We start from the raw sequence: 15,584 nt of genomic DNA on the forward strand, positions 1-15,584 counted from the left end.
AACTTTAGCACATTGAACCGCGGCGAGCTGCTTACCGGCACCCGGCAGGACACTTTTTATGAAAGCTGCGGAAGTGAAAGTTACCAACTCGGCGCTGACAGGATGTGGATTTGACAAGATCACGGACAAATGAACAAGGGGAGAGATGCAAACAGTGATAACATTTGTCTTTTTTTTTTATTCCTACTCAGATATTTATTTAAGGTATTTCAACCGCATCAAGTGAGATAGTACCCTGCTATCAAGACCATTACAATGAGTTATTCATGTTCGCTTCAGCAGAGAGACAAAAAAGCTGGGCTATGAAATTTGAACCAGGACGTTTTTTTTAAACCCTATGATGAGCTTTCTGCGATTTTCCGGAGAAGGAAAGCTTGGAACAGCATCCATGGATCAGTCTGTAAGGCAAAGGCTTTTTTTTTTTGTTTGTTTTTCTTTCATGGGTGTATCTGTGTGCAGCACATTTCACATGCAAAACATATTTTACATAAACACCACACAACTGCTGTATATACACTGGAACATGGTGAAGATGAGGGTCTTTACAGAGAAAAATCAAGCCTTTACAATAGATGATTCAAGTCCCTCTAACAGGTCAGTTTGTATGTGTACCTGAATTCATTTGAGCAGAATAAGTGACAAAAATCAGTAAAGCACAAAAAGTGATGAAGGCTAGTGCATGTAGGAACAACCTCATGCACACATTCGGTTAGTCGGAGTTGAAATGAGCAGAAAAAGAGTAGCAGAAGACAATTTTGTTACTAGAGGGCATTTTTTTTACGGTAATAACTTTTTTCTAGAAAAAAAAACCAAAGGGCATTGTGTCAGTTTAAAACAAACCATTGTGACAAAAGCCTCAATCTGTCCTCAGACACTCATGAGGAATAAATAAAAAACTGACAGAAGCAGTTTTAGATTTCAAATCTCTAGTCCTGCATTTTATCTGCTGCTCATTTCAAACAAATTATACATGGCAGATTAAAGAGCACTGATGTGATCATTAAAAAAAAGTCTGGTCGGCACAAGAACTAGGTTCGTGACCGAGGGGGTGAGGAAGTAGTAAGAGCCATTTTGTTGGGGAGGTCGGGGTTTAGAAGCCCAAGGGGTGAGGAGAGACCACGCCGCCGTTCTCCACCACAGCTGTGGAGATGGCCTGCATATTCTTGAAGACCTGCCTGGACTGTCTGGACTTCAGAGCCTTGAGGTCACTCATCACTCTGTCATGGGCCTGAGAGTCCAAACAACCACGATGAGTAAACACAGCAACTGACTGGTGCCTTTGCCGTAAAAATGAACACATAAGAATATTGTACCTGTAATAAATGGCTACATTAACAGTTTTATTCCAACACTGCAACTATACTGACTGATTGCCATCAAGAAAGTTTGAATTCCCATTTCTTTGCAGGTTATGGCTTTGCATTAGTGGTACTCTACATTAAGCAACGACTGCTTCTCCCCTGGAAAACACAGCATAGTGATCCAGTGAGCGGTGGCACCCGAACATTGGGCTCTAAATAGTAAGTAGTAGTAATTGTGGTAATACTAGAAAATAGATGTTTTTAATTTTGCTTTGTCATGTCATCACTTTATTTGCAATGTATCAAGGGTCAAATTGTCATTGTGACAATGAAACCACTTGAAAACTAGAGGACTTTCTTCTTTTTTTTAAGCAAAAATCTAGGTTATAAGAGACGCCAATATTTTCACAAGTTAGGTCATATCCTGCTCATTTCAAAGGGAGGTAAACTTGATTTTTATACCATTCAAATAGTTTAAATTTCATTCTAAATTTTTTTTCCAAAAATTGTCTAACTTTGTTCAAGTTTCCAAAGATGCCAAAGAGCCTCTTCTTTTAAGAAGATTCAAGATAAAAACAAATATGTGCCTGTTTTACCTCAATGCACCAGGTCTCACACAGCATCTTCTCATGCTGAGCGGAGGGTTGACCTTGACTCAAGGAGCGTGAAGCCCTGAAGACAATAAAAGATACGTCAGTGGCATTACAGGTAAGAAATAAATACATAATGAAATTAATTGAGGAGTCATGATACACGGATGCAATACTTTAGAAATTTGTCACAGATGATTTGAGGGAAAATATACATTTCCAAAATTAAAGTGAAAATAGATAAATAAAGAAAGATATAAATACAGAAAAACTCAAATCTGCAAGACTTTCTTTGGGTTGTTTGCTGAACTCATCATTTGCAGGCTGGTATCCGAGTCTGAATCCACTCGATAAAGCAATAGTTTTTTTGCAAAAAAAATGAATTGTTTGAACTGTTTCTTTTTAATATATTTGCTTTCAATCTGGTAAATAAAAAATGTGAATGAATAACTTGAAATTATACATAACTTTTATTTTTTTTCAAATACTAATTCAATCTGGGAAGACAAAACCCTGGCACTGTGGCAATTGTTATTTTCACCTATTTTTTCCCTAATACTGAATCTTATAGGCCAGGATAAAACTAACACTGGATACAGAAAAGGTGAGTGGCAATATGTAGCTGGAGATGCATTGAAAAGTTGTGTATGTGGTGGCCAAGAGCACAAAGAACTCTTAGATTATTAGTTTTACTCTGTTGAAATACCTGGACAGAACGACAACCATGGCGTACAGGTCAATGGCACTGTCCGCCACTCTCTTCAAAACAAACTGTTCATCTGCAACAACAGAATACCGGGTTGGATAAATAGAAATTTATGGTCCTGTGATTAAGAAGATAAAAAGAGAAAAATTAGATTAACTTACCAATAATCTTCTTGCCATGTTTGATCAACAACTCCTCAACAACTGCACCGAACTCCTCGATGGCTTTCACAACCTCGAAAAACCAGAAAAACAAATCTAATCAATGATTGTTGGTTCAGTCACTGGGTAATTTTTAGACTGTCCTCAAACTTTGGGGGGACCCTTGAATAAAAGGTGAAAATAAATTAAATGTAACTCACCAGGTCTCCACTGTGTGCCAGTTCTGGGTGGACCGTTCCCTGCAGAGTCAGACCACTGCTCAGGCCTGCCTTCCTGCAGAGAAAAGAAGAAAACATGTCAGTACAGTCAAACCTATCCATGTAAAACCCCATAATCTGCTAATGTGGACAAACTGCGGGCCTTCATACTGTGTAGATCGACCTCCGATGCAGAATTACCAATTACACACAACATAATACAACTGGATTTCATCCACCCTTTTTCAATCTGATATTGGAATAAATTGATTGAGCAAGGTCTGATTGTGCCAGTTACTTTCACTTCCATATTCAGTTCAATCAGTCCGATTCATTTCTTTTTAACAAGTTGATACCAACCACAGTGGTTTCTTGAACATGTTTGATTGACAACGTCTGACAAAAATGAAGACAATTGGGTTAGAGAATGTGATGGTAATTTCTTACAAAATTTACCTTAAACCACATATACCAGGGTTTGTCGACCTTCAATGCTCCAAGAGTAATTTGGACTCCCACAGAAAAGGAAACACCAAAAGCCACAAAAGCCTTCTGATATCTAAAATGAAGATGTGCTAAATGATATCTCCTTTACAATATTACAGTTATATAGTCAATGACCGGCTACGGAGAAAGTGAAATTCTATTTCTGCATGCAACAAAAACATTTTGAACTCCCAAAAAAAGACGCTGAGTTGTAGGTGATGGCCAAATAAAATACTCAATGCCTATCTGAGTCCTTCTCATATTTATTAAATATATGGTGGTACTTAAATTATTCCCCTGCAACAAACCAAAATCTGAGTCTGTGTGCCATAATTGTTTTATCACATATCCTGGCACGTGAAGTCAGCTTTCACCGCAAATAAAAAAGGACTATTTTACTGAATTCTGCTAAATAAAAAGTTTCTAATAGCCAATTAAAATATGTATTTTGCCCGGTTAATGAGATTTTAGTTCCTGAAATACAACACAAAGTCAGTATGTCAAAGCTCAATCAATGGTGTTGCCAGCAGGTGTTGCACATCTGCAGTTGAGGTACGTGTTTTTTTAACATTACAAGACCACCAAAATCTTCAAATTTACATTTCAAATTCAAGCGAAAAAAGAACTATATTAAAAATGTATTTATATCATTAATTTTCTAAAGTGACAGGGAACTGCAAATGAAGGTTTGTTGATCCCTGATATAGACCTTTTGATTTTGAGTAAGACTGATAGCTGTGTGTCTGGTATGGTGCATGAGAAGGGTAGTCATTGTTAGCAACAGTTTCACAGAATATGTTCTAAATTTACATAGTGAGTAGGTCTGTGTGGGTGTGTGTGTGTGTGTGTGTGTGTGTGTGTGTGTGTACGTGTGTCTGTGTCACACCTTTTGGCTCTCTTGCCAATTTCCCCTGCAAGCAAGCCAGCATTGCCAAGTGGATTCTTGAGGGCTTTTTGTAAACTCTTTAATTGGTTCCCAGCATTCTAGACAGGAAAGAGACACATTATCAACAAAAACTTTAAATCATTCAAATATTACAGTTATTCTAAGTAAACAGGCCCTGATTGATTATCATCTTCTTATTCACTTCTGTATGGTGCTGAGTTACATAATACTTTGTGGTATGTTGTTACATATTATCTTGTCACAGTGTCTGCTTATGTACAGCCAATCTAATTAGCAATATTACACAAAGTAGCAGATTGTCTTCAGCACAGGAAGCAGTTTCATTCCGTTTAAAAAAAAACTTTGAACAAAGCATCACAATTTTTTTCTTAGCACTTCATGATTTCTTGCGACTTTTCAGCTGAATTCCTTGAGTCGAGTTAAACAAGCAAACTTATTTACTCGTCTCCTGGATGTCAAATTTTTGATTGAGCAGATTTTAAAAAGGAGGATTTATTGTGATTTATTGAAAACAAGTGCTCTTACTACAAAAAAAAAGATAACATGATTTTTTAGAGTGTCACCGGTGCACAGATGGCAGCCTCAGAGGATTAAAATCCGGTTTAATATCACTACATCAAAAGAGCTGCCTGTGAGAAAAAACGAAAACACGATGACATAAAACATATGCCTTTGTACCTGGAAACCGTTAAGGGCCACGAATAGCCTGAGAATGTCGTTTGTTCCCTCAAAGATTCTGAAAATTCTCAAATCCCTCATCACTCTCTCGACGCCAGAGTCCTGTGGAAAGTAATGGAGACAGAGGATTGACTAACTGTGAACTAGAAAAGCGCAAAAACGACAGAGTAAGATTGCTCTGACAAGAACTGTTAACTTCTAAACAATCACCTGTGTGTTGGCATATTGATGAAGCAGTATTTGACATCACGTGATTTATTTAAACTCAGGCATACGTTTACACAAATACTGAAACCAGAATAGATGTGACCATGACGGTACGGTTTGTGAACACGGCGTGTGCCAAACACTGAAAAATGCGTGTGCCAAACACTGATCACAGCTACGGGCTTCTGAATTCAAGAACAGAAATGAAACTGTCACTTTTGCTTTAAGACTGAAATGAAACAGTGAGTCAAAATGCAAACTGTGAGCAGAACTTATTAAAAATATGTTAAACATGTGTTTCCCCATTCAAATGTTCTGAAGTTGACGCATTTCTCAGCACCACTTTCTCTGTTGGGAACTATATTAAGAGATAATTGGAGAATTAATTTATCGGTACTTTATAGCCTAAATCCAGTTAATTTTTCAGAGCTTCTGGAAAGAAGACAAAGCGTCTGTTCACCACAGTTTTAAAAGATACTTGACCATGGTGGCAGAGGAGAGGGTTCCCCCCTCTTGAATCTCAGAGTTAATCATCATTCTTTGGAACACTTCCCCAGGTTGCAGCAGGGGAAATTCTTGTGCAACATGAGCCAGGGTACATTCCATGCAACAGACACAACTCAGAAGTGGCTCAAATAAACATTATTTATAGAAGTAACTAATTTTGGCAAAAGGGATCTTTTTGTTTAGTCTTCTTTTGTGAGTGCGGTAACCAAAAATGGGTTGTGTTTGAGGGAATTAGAATATTCTGGCACAGTCATCTTCTGTAGTCATCTTCTTCATTCTGAAGAACTTTGCCATTTGACTGCTTTCAGAATAGAATATATTCCTCTGCTGTTCGTTTGTGATGTTCCATGACTTGGTAAAATATTTCCATCATGCTTTGCACAGATTATTTTTAGCAGAGAAACACTATTGTTAGCAGTCACAACTTCACCCACATATTTTCAGCTACCTTGACACACAGCAATCATGCTCAACCATCAGCGGGGCGTCAAAGCATCAAACAACAACTATATCTAATTGTTGTTATCTTAACTCTGTTCATGGTAGACAAGTTTGTTGTTTTTAGGACACTTTTAGCACTGTAACTTTTGACTTAAAGAATAAGCTGATAAAGCAAAATGAAACAAAATATGTAGCCAAAATCTGTTGAACAGGGCAAGGGAAACTGTTGTAAACATTTTGCAATGAAAAACTGGCAAAATACAAACAGTAATTATGTTCTTCTTCTTATATATTTATTTTAAACTGCAAACTTTAAAGTTGAGTTGAATTTTAATTCATCAATTACATAACTGTTCATTATGAGGTGGTCCAAGGTATAAAACATAATTTCTAACTTTCTTCCATATTTATCTAGTGGCCAATTACTTCTGCACCTGTAATGCAGATTATGGAATACATTGTGCAGTCTAGCAAACTGAGGCTGACCTGCCATGCCTAAAATGCTGCTTTCTGATTGCTTCAAAGGTGCTGGAAATAAGAAAAGTGTCTGACAATCACAAAGGAATTACAGCCTGAACTCGAAATTTCACTGTTTGCACAATGTGTATTGATCATTTTGCTGTGTGATGGCTTGATGTATGACACCAACTGGGCAGTGAATGCAGTCTGATCATGCTAACAGGTAGTATTCGCTCCTCTGGCAGTGTTTCTGTAAATTGGTTCATGTTACGGGAAGTGTGCGAGGTGCTCACCTTCATGAAACCCATACCACCCATAACTTGAATACACTCATCAGTCACAGTCCACGCTGCTTCCTGTCAGAAAGAGATAAATTGGATGGATGATTATCACTTCAGATTAATGTTTGATTAGCCATCATATGTGAACATCATTTTTACTCAAAAAACTAAATCAATCAAAAGATGATCCTTTGTTATTTTATGCTCATTAGGTCCCAATAAGCCCAGTCAGCAAAGAGAAATTATTGATTCAAGCCTTAAAGCTCTCGGTCCTACTAAGGTTCTTACAGAGGCAAAGATCTTGCTGATGGCAGCTTCTATCTGGAACTCGCTTGCGCCACTGTCCATGTTGCCGCTGATCATATAGGCCATTGACTGCAAAAGAAAAATAAATTGAAACATAATGCAGGCATGAAATATTGCAATTCTGTCCTAAAATAAATGATGACTCTGTAAAAATGATAACATTTAAGTTGAGCCACAAAGACGGCATGACTGTGCTTATTACTAATGTAGCACTTTAGGAGGAAATCTGTTTGCAGCTGAAATGTGCTGACAGCAACTGAACATATCACTCAAAAAAAAAAAGACTGAAGGAATGATGTAAGTTCAGCTGTCTGACCTCAGTCACATACTGCAGCATTGTCATGCGAGCCATCTTCTCCTGGATGGCTCCATAGTTGTGGATTTTGTTGCCAAATTGGGTTCTGTTGGCTGCATGATCCACCTGATGGAAAAGAAACAGTGATGATTTCCATCCGAACAACACAGTCAGCTCTTGTAGATGGTTCATCGATGCTATTTATAATGACATTACTGAAACTGGGGTATACACTACACAACTTTTACAATCCTTGCGGATATTGCAAGGGCTACAAACTAACCAACTGGTTTCATTAGATTTTAAATGCTCACTGAAAGACTGGGGAGCACATATCTAAAGACTGTGACTGATGGGGGATCACAGATTGAGCCAAAAAAATGTAGTGTGTCTTTGGTTTAACGCAGACTTAGAAAGCATGTGAACATTATTGGAATAAATGTGGATGTCTAAAAGCTTCTAATAAAAAAATACCAAGAATAGATCACTTGTCTATATAACCAAATATTCATCTTTAGTATAATTCTGGCTTCCCACAATTGCATGCACATGAAAGTGTGAGACAAACGTGATCAACTGTCACCTCTACTTTGAGTTGTGTTTCAGGTGCTGTCATGCTGATGCAAACCAAGCTTTCGGTACAAGTCTGTGCAAAAAATTTCCAGGATGTCGCTACGGTTCAGAGTGAAAATGAAATAAAACGCAAGTCAAATGTCCAATCCAGAATGTGAAGAGCGAGATCTTATGTTGGGTATAAATGTACAACGTATTTCACTGTATAAATAGGCAATTCATACCAATAGCACAGCATTAGCAGAAGGCACCTACTTCAGGGGTTCTCACCCACCTACCCACAAGTGAGGACAGCCCTTCTGGATGGTTTCTATTCTTCAGAACAACATCTGAATGCCATTACCTTTCATGATTTTCGTATTTTAGCTTTTACTGGATTTAACGTGATGTACACGAAAAAACTGCTTTATGATAAATTATACATTCACAAAGTAAAGTGAAATGTGAATTTTCATGGCTTTTTACGAGGAAATGTATGCTAAAAGTCTTATAATTGTAATGATTATTACACTATTCTATTTAGAAAGTCATGAAAACAAATGATTATTGATGGTTTCAGTGCTGTAATCATGATATTTATGACATAGAAATTATCAAAGGCTTGATTAGTGAAGTCAATCCTATTTAGAAAATGCAAAGCACAAAAAAGGATAACATTAAAGAAAGACCGATGTTAAAATTTGAAAAATAGAAATGTTCCGGTAGAAAAACATCCATGACAAGCCAGGTTGCACTTGGTAGCATCAGCAGGAAGCTGCTCATCATAAGAGGCACAGACTGCTACTTGGGGAACTTTCCACCAACCCACAATGAAGAAAATTCACAGTAGAGACAGAGGGTGTGACAGGCAACACAGAAACCAATGAGACTGATAGAAAAACCACACAGGAAGAAAATGGAAGCCAAAAACTCTTAAGTTAAGTTTTTTTTAGATCTATTGCACTTTTACTCACAGCTTTGGTGATGACTCCTTTCATGGTGCCAGAGAGGGCTGCGGCCATTCCAAAACGGCCATTATTCAAGATGTTCATGGCCACCTTAAAGCCACCGCCCACGTCACCAAGCACGCAGTCGGCAGGAACACGGACATTGTCAAAATATACCTCAGCTGTGTTGGAAGCCTTGATGCCCATCTTCTTCTCTGGGGGTCCACTGCAAAGTAGAAGATAGATCAAGAAATACAAAAAGAATTGGCATGACAGGTATTCATGAACTCCACTCAGCAGCCTCCAATGTCTATTTCCTTCTATTCAAAAAAATACCAAGCAATATCATGGCTATGTCACCACTTTTAAATAGTTATTAATTTAAGGTAAGTTTTCGTACTGTGTCACTCCGCCAAAGCTCCTTTCCACAACAAAGGCTGTGATCTTGTCCTTCATCTCCCCTGTCTTGGGATCTTTCATTGGTGTTTTGGCGAACACTGTAAAGATCTCTGCCAGACCCCCATTGCTGACCCAAGAAAAAGTTGTCAAATCAGAACACACTGTAAATAAATAATTATAGCTGAAGAAACTGTATTAAATACTGCCACCTAGTGGTAAGAAAATTGTATTGTGCAGTTTTCCCACCTGATCCAAATTTTGCTTCCATTGAGAGTGAAGTACTTTCCACATGGTGACTCCACAGCTGTTGTTTTGATAGATGCAGCATCTGAACCACTTGCTGGTTCAGTCAAGCAAAAGGCAGCTATATGTTCACCTGTATAAACAAGCAGTCACACAATTTAAGGGTAGAAACAGAAGTCGTTTGAGAGGCTTCACTTCCTCTCATCATCAGTCCCCTTCATGGGGGTTTTAATAGCGATGTAGAAGTGGAACATTGATGAATACATATGAATAATTTTTTTCCAAATATTCTTAAATAAATAGGGCAAAAACCCTGGGGTGCAACATGTAAACCAAATCACCCAAATGTTTGAGTCACTTAAAATATCTTCATAACTGACACTATGATTGGATGATAGAAATTTCTAACAGTTTTGCACAAATCATAAGCTAGTTCTGCTGAAAAAGACAAAATATGCACTTCCATGTGGCCTAAGACTCTCTAAATGCTATCGGTGGCCAAAGGCTACCATTCACAGAGATTAGACTCCAATTCGTCTTGAGTGTGGTAAAAGCTGTGCTCTGACTTGGCCACAAAACACTCACTTCAATTGCATTTCGATGCCAGGTCTGAGGAGCACTCATAAAATACCTGTTGCAAGTTTGGGCAGGTACTTCTCCTTCTGAGCTGGATTCCCAAAAAGCAGAATGCCCTTGAAGCCAATGGACTGGTGAGCACCCAGTGTTATGCCGACACCCAAGTCATGACTGCCAACAATCTCCACCAAGCGGGCGTACTGTCAAAGTGGTGAATGTTACAATGTCAGACTTATGGTATTTTTTCCTTTACACTGTTCCACTACAACTTGACTAGTTTTTTCAGTGTTTGGTCAGGGATAGTACCTGGTACCTGGTAGATTTAAAGCACCTGGTCTGGTTAGGTTCCCAGCAAGCTGACACAAAACCAAAATATGTTGACAAAAAAAAACAAAAAACTGCCCACAACTAATAGGGAAGAAAATGTCATCGATGAGCAAAGTGCTCGACACAAGAATCAAACCCACCATGAGAAAAGAAAAACTTGCAAGGGTGCTACATGTTAGCATAGGTGTTGCAGCAAGCACACCATCGCATCCATGTTCTCAATTGTTTGGGTGTTTGGTGCTGCATCTAAAACTATATTTATGCCACAGTGTTAAGCTATAGAAACCAAACCAAACTAATTAAAACTGTGCTGATACTATGTGGTGGAAAAGTGCCATTAAAGATTAGAATAGCTGCGGGACTGAGCAAACACATAGCCGTTTTTCAACGCTAATTTACTAATGTCAACAGTAAGCAAGGTAAGGCACCTGAGTGTTTGAGAGACCAAGGCCGCCGAGGTCAGCTGGCACCTGCAGGCCAAAGGCCCCCATCTCTTTCAGACCCTCCATGGTATGATCTTCTACCTTCTCCAACGCATCGTTCTTAGCAGAATCGTTCACCTCCTGCCCACAAAAAGCAAAACCATGAAAGTCGACATGCCAAATGAGAACTCAGGTAAAATTATCAAAGAGGACAAAGACAATGAAAATGACCTCAAAAAATTTTGCAACTGGTCCCACGAGCTCTCTGAGGAACTGCTCCTGCTCCTCATTAAGGACTATAAAAAAAAAAAAAAACAAGAGAAATTACGATGTAACCATTTTACATATCAATAGATATCTAAATTGAATGGTGGTTCTTATTTTGGTTTATATTGACATTTGTTGATTAACCTGAAGGGTAGGGAAACACTTGTGCTGTAGCAATCTGCCCCTTGAATATGTTGACAGCAAAGGATTTGGATTCCTATGGAAAATTAATTCATACATAAAACTCATGCCATTAAACAGAATACATCAACATTTTCTTTTTTTTTTGGCAAATGACAAGTAAGCAAGTTTATTTAATTTGATCTTCCACTACAAGGAAATATTCTTAAATGTAAGAGATGGGTGATGAGGACATTAAAAAGAATTCTGATCAGTATGCATAACTACTGAGCTGAATAACGTACAGCAGCTGCGGTCTTCTTGTCCACTACTGTGGCAGCATCACTGCCAACAGCCGCTGGCTTCTCAAGCACTGCCTACAGAGAGCAAGAAAACAAGATTCACAATGAAAAGTACAAAAAAGTCAAGTTAGTAAAGCAACAAAATAACATAAATAAAAAGACATTGATGATACTCTGCAACCTAAACCTATATTACAGTAATTTAATTATTGTTAATTATTGTCCCATTAATGAAGGGTTAACAACTTATTGATAAAACTGATGGCACTTGACCATTACTAAAATCTTGAAACTCATTCTAAATAGAATAATGTAAGCATTTATCATTTAACCCTCTCAGGCTCAAATTAAGTTGTAGTTGCAGGAAAAATCTGATATTTGGCTGTCGCAAATCTGCAACATCTGCCTGGAGAGGGTTAACATCATACTGGTTTTGTACCTACATGAAGTGTGTTAATATATACCACAGCAAAGCTGAGAAAAAAAGCTCAGTGTGAAGAGCATGTGTTTGTATTAGGGCTTTCAAAATGAATGCGTTAGTCCAGACTGATTAATTTCATTGCAATTTTTTTAACAGAATTAAAAACATATACGGCACACAATAAAAGAAAATCCTACAATTCCACACACTGGTGCTCAAATGGTAGACGACAGCTCTAAACAACATACTGGTTCTCTCCCTCAGAAGTTGGAGTACCAAAAAAAAAAAAAAAAAGTATGATTTAATGTATGATGGAGATATTTTATCTGTCTGTTGTCTCCAGTCTTGTCTTTTTTGCAGCTGTGTGTTGGGAGAGCAGCGTTAGAGCCAGAGACAGGGTCATCAGGAGGGCTGGCCCCGTGATTGGTCTCAGTATGGAGAACTTTGAGACCGTGGTGGAAAGGAGGACGCTCTAGAAACTGTCGTCCATCATGGACAACCCTGACCACCTATTCTGACTCACACTGGATAGACAGCGGAGCAGCTTCTTCAAGCAGACTGTTGTAGCTCCGCTGTCGAACGATGCAGGAGACCTTTCCTAACTCATGCCATAACCCTATACAATAACTCACTCTAATTAGAAACTACGCTACTTCACATTGCCCCTTTGTACATAAATTTAATCCTGTATATTAGTAAATATGAGATACTTTTTTAAATGACTCTTTTACAATTTTACAAATATACTTTTACACTTCAGAGTTTATTTATTTTTTACATGGATTTTTAGCTTGTCTTGTTCTTGCATGTCTTGCTGCTGCTGCAAAACAATTTCCCAAGCATGGGATCATTAAAGTACATCTCATCTCATCCAGTGTGTTTTACACTAGCTTGTTGTGAATGCCAATTTGGTAGACTGTGAAATTTATACTAAAACAGCAGCTTAGATTTAGTAATGTTGTTGAACTTCAGAGTTTTCAAAATTACTTCTAGAAATGGTGAGAGGATTTTACATGCATGGCTGTCAGTGCTGCCCCCCTCCGTCAGGACATATGCATCCTCAATCGGTTAGGAAGTCACCTCTATTACCGGGTCATGTGACCAGTGAACTTTACCCTACTTCCAGCGGGCGAGTATGTCACTGTATGTTATATCATCTCACCCTCAACAAATTCCCAAAAAAGAACGACTTAGCGTAAACCACTCTCAGTTTAACACAATGTTAGAAAGAAAAAAACTATGCTATAACATAAATTGGTACCTGAGCAGCTTGACTTGCGTAGCGACGGTTGTTTTGAAAGGTAACCACAGCTTGACGCTGACCTCTAGAGCAAAGGAAACACAGGATATTATTCTTCGAAAATGAGAGAAGTAGGTTTATCTTAAATGGTTCAGACTACAAACATTACGTACCCAGATAGGAGGAGAGAATTCCGGAGAATAGTGCTGCATAATGCAGAAGACTGACCCACTTTGCGAAGCATCGTCATTTACCTTTATCGTGAAGAAACAGGAGTCCCATAAGCTAATGCTGCATAACAGCAAATATATATTTAAAAGATATGCAAAGGCTAAATAGCTAAGCTAACAGTTAGCGTCACTTTGACACCGCCTATGTGGTGACTTGCGCTCATTCTGTGACACAGAGAATTTTGTCAAAAGTGTTAAAACATTATCAATGTTTGAATTCCTTTGACAGAAATGTAAGAAAATTAGTTTAAGACCTTTTACGAAAACGTTCTTTAGTCCGAAACCCACCGACACTGCCCCTGAGACCTCTGGCTTGTTGACAGTATTTTCTTTCTCGACGAGCCCGGAAAACAGGAGGAAGCTTTCTCGCGGTGTTTCACGAGAACTGCATTTTTTTTTCTCCAAGAGCTCAAAGCCACGTATAAAGTCAACAGTTGGAACAAAAGCAATTCACTACATGGCAAAGTATTTTCTTCTTTTTTTGTTATTTAGTAATGTATTTGAAATGTTTTGGGTTTCATCACCATTATTTTCTTTTTTAGCAAGTTCTGATTGTTTGGTGTGATTGTTTCAATGTAGCTCAGATCTACAGGGTGTGGAGAACAAAAAAAAAGTTGGAGGATTTCAAGTACCTCGGGTCAATAGTCCAGAATAACAGAGGGTGTGGAAAAGAGGTAAAGAAACAGATTCAAATAGGTTGGAATGGGTGGAGAAAAGTGTCAGGGGTACTATGTGATAGAAGATTATCAGCCAGAGTGAAAGGAAAGGTGTACTAGACAGTGGTGAGACCAGAGATGCTGTATGGCCTAGAAACAGTAACAATGATGAAAAGACAGGAAGCAGAACTAGAGGTTGCAGAGATGAAGATGCTAAGGTCTCTTTGGGAATGACCAGGATGGATAGGAACAGGAATGAGTCTATCAGAGGAACAGCACATGTTAGATGTTTTGGAGAGGTCAGAGAAGCCAGACTGGGATGATTCGGTCATGTACAGAGGAGGGATAGTGAATATATTAGGATATGGATGCTGGAATTGGAGCTGCCAGGCAGGAGGTCTTAAGGAAGACCAAAGAGAAGAGTTTTGGATGTAGTGAGAGAGGATATGAAGGTAGTGTGTGAGAGAGGAGGATACAGAGAATAGGGTTAGATGGAGAAGGTTGATTTACTGTGGCGACCCCTGAAGGGAAAAGCCGAAAGGAGAAGTAGTCTCCGTATAGCTGAGAAAATATCAATATTATTCCAAATATTTTTCCTATAATAAAATTGAATTTCTGCAAATGAATTATTAATCTTTGCTTCTTTACAGTGAAATTCTTCATCACTATTGCTGCAAGGGCCAATTAGGGCCCTGCACATCACAACCCAACCTCCCGCCCTGTGTGACATCACAGCTTCCCTTCACCTGTATCAGGCTGTTAACCCATCTTTCCATGTTGAAGTGTCCTCCTCAAGTAGATGTATTATGCTGAAGCCTGGCCGTAACAATGTGTATGAGTGGTCAGTGAGGCCATATGCCACAGTGTCATATTGTATGACTGTCTTTGAGTGAAAAGTTAACCGACTGTGGACTGAGTGTGAAAATGATCCAGTAACAGTTTTTCCTTGCAAAAAAAAACCCCTTCTTGTGAGAACATATCCTATTACATGTAGACATTAGGAATGGCATGGACACATGCATTGGCAGTGTCGAAAGGGTCCATCTGTGTTGTATTATCATAGGAGGAGGTCATAATTGATCCATTCATTTGCGCCAATACGGTTTTCTCAGGGCCAATAAAGATTATTAGAAAAACAGGGAAGACATTTTGGTGCCATAAATCAGTTTCAAGGAATGTAAACAACCCTAAACCAAATATTATCTGAATTTATTTGGAAAGAGTATGATGTTCCAGGCATTTGAATATTACCGATTCAATTAAAAAACAAAACAAGTTTACATGATATAAAACGATTAGGACAGTTAATTTCACAGCAATGTTGTTGCATTTCTGGCTTAAATTGCAATCACCTATTGAT

The 15,584-nt window shown here is 38.4% G+C and overlaps 1 protein-coding gene across 2 annotated transcripts; it reads right to left on the reverse strand.

Moving 5' to 3' along the window:
• Positions 1-152: 152 nt before the first annotated feature.
• On the reverse strand, positions 153-13,920 carry acadvl (acyl-CoA dehydrogenase very long chain). Of its 2 annotated transcripts, none has more exons than XM_086166555.1 (21): positions 13,857-13,920; positions 13,512-13,592; positions 13,360-13,423; positions 11,681-11,752; positions 11,400-11,472; positions 11,220-11,284; positions 10,995-11,129; positions 10,295-10,439; positions 9,667-9,796; positions 9,422-9,547; positions 9,049-9,247; positions 7,544-7,648; positions 7,210-7,296; positions 6,934-6,996; positions 5,027-5,128; positions 4,328-4,425; positions 2,959-3,031; positions 2,759-2,831; positions 2,598-2,670; positions 1,898-1,973; positions 153-1,228 (listed from the first exon to the last, which is right to left on the reverse strand). In XM_086166555.1, exons 2-21 carry the CDS (start codon positions 13,586-13,588, stop codon positions 1,091-1,093), a joined length of 1,974 nt encoding a protein of 657 aa, XP_086022681.1. In that variant the 5' UTR covers positions 13,589-13,592; positions 13,857-13,920; the 3' UTR covers positions 153-1,090. The 2 variants fall into 2 exon arrangements, with proteins under 2 accessions (XP_086022681.1, XP_086022680.1); XM_086166554.1 differs by having other exon boundaries at positions 13,823-13,912.
• Positions 13,921-15,584: the final 1,664 nt, after the last annotated feature.

This window comes from Fistularia commersonii, chromosome 19 (assembly GCF_037954325.1).
Source record: "Fistularia commersonii isolate RoL2024-O1a breed Wild chromosome 19, RoL_Fcom_v1.0, whole genome shotgun sequence".
Classification (NCBI taxonomy): Eukaryota; Metazoa; Chordata; class Actinopteri; order Syngnathiformes; family Fistulariidae; genus Fistularia; species Fistularia commersonii.

What these genes read in the sequence shown, in the direction of transcription:
- acadvl (XM_086166555.1), bottom strand. Translation starts at nt 13,588, where the DNA reads ATGACGATGCTTCGCAAAGTGGGTCAGTCTTCTGCATTATGCAGCACT. An exon ending in AGCTTTGGCGGAGTGACACA is followed by an intron (nt 9,248 to 9,421) that starts GTACGAAAACTT and finishes TCTACTTTGCAG; the next exon opens with TGGACCCCCAGAGAAGAAGA. An exon ending in AAGGAGTCATCACCAAAGCT is followed by an intron (nt 7,649 to 9,048) that starts GTGAGTAAAAGT and finishes CTTTTCCATCAG; the next exon opens with GTGGATCATGCAGCCAACAG.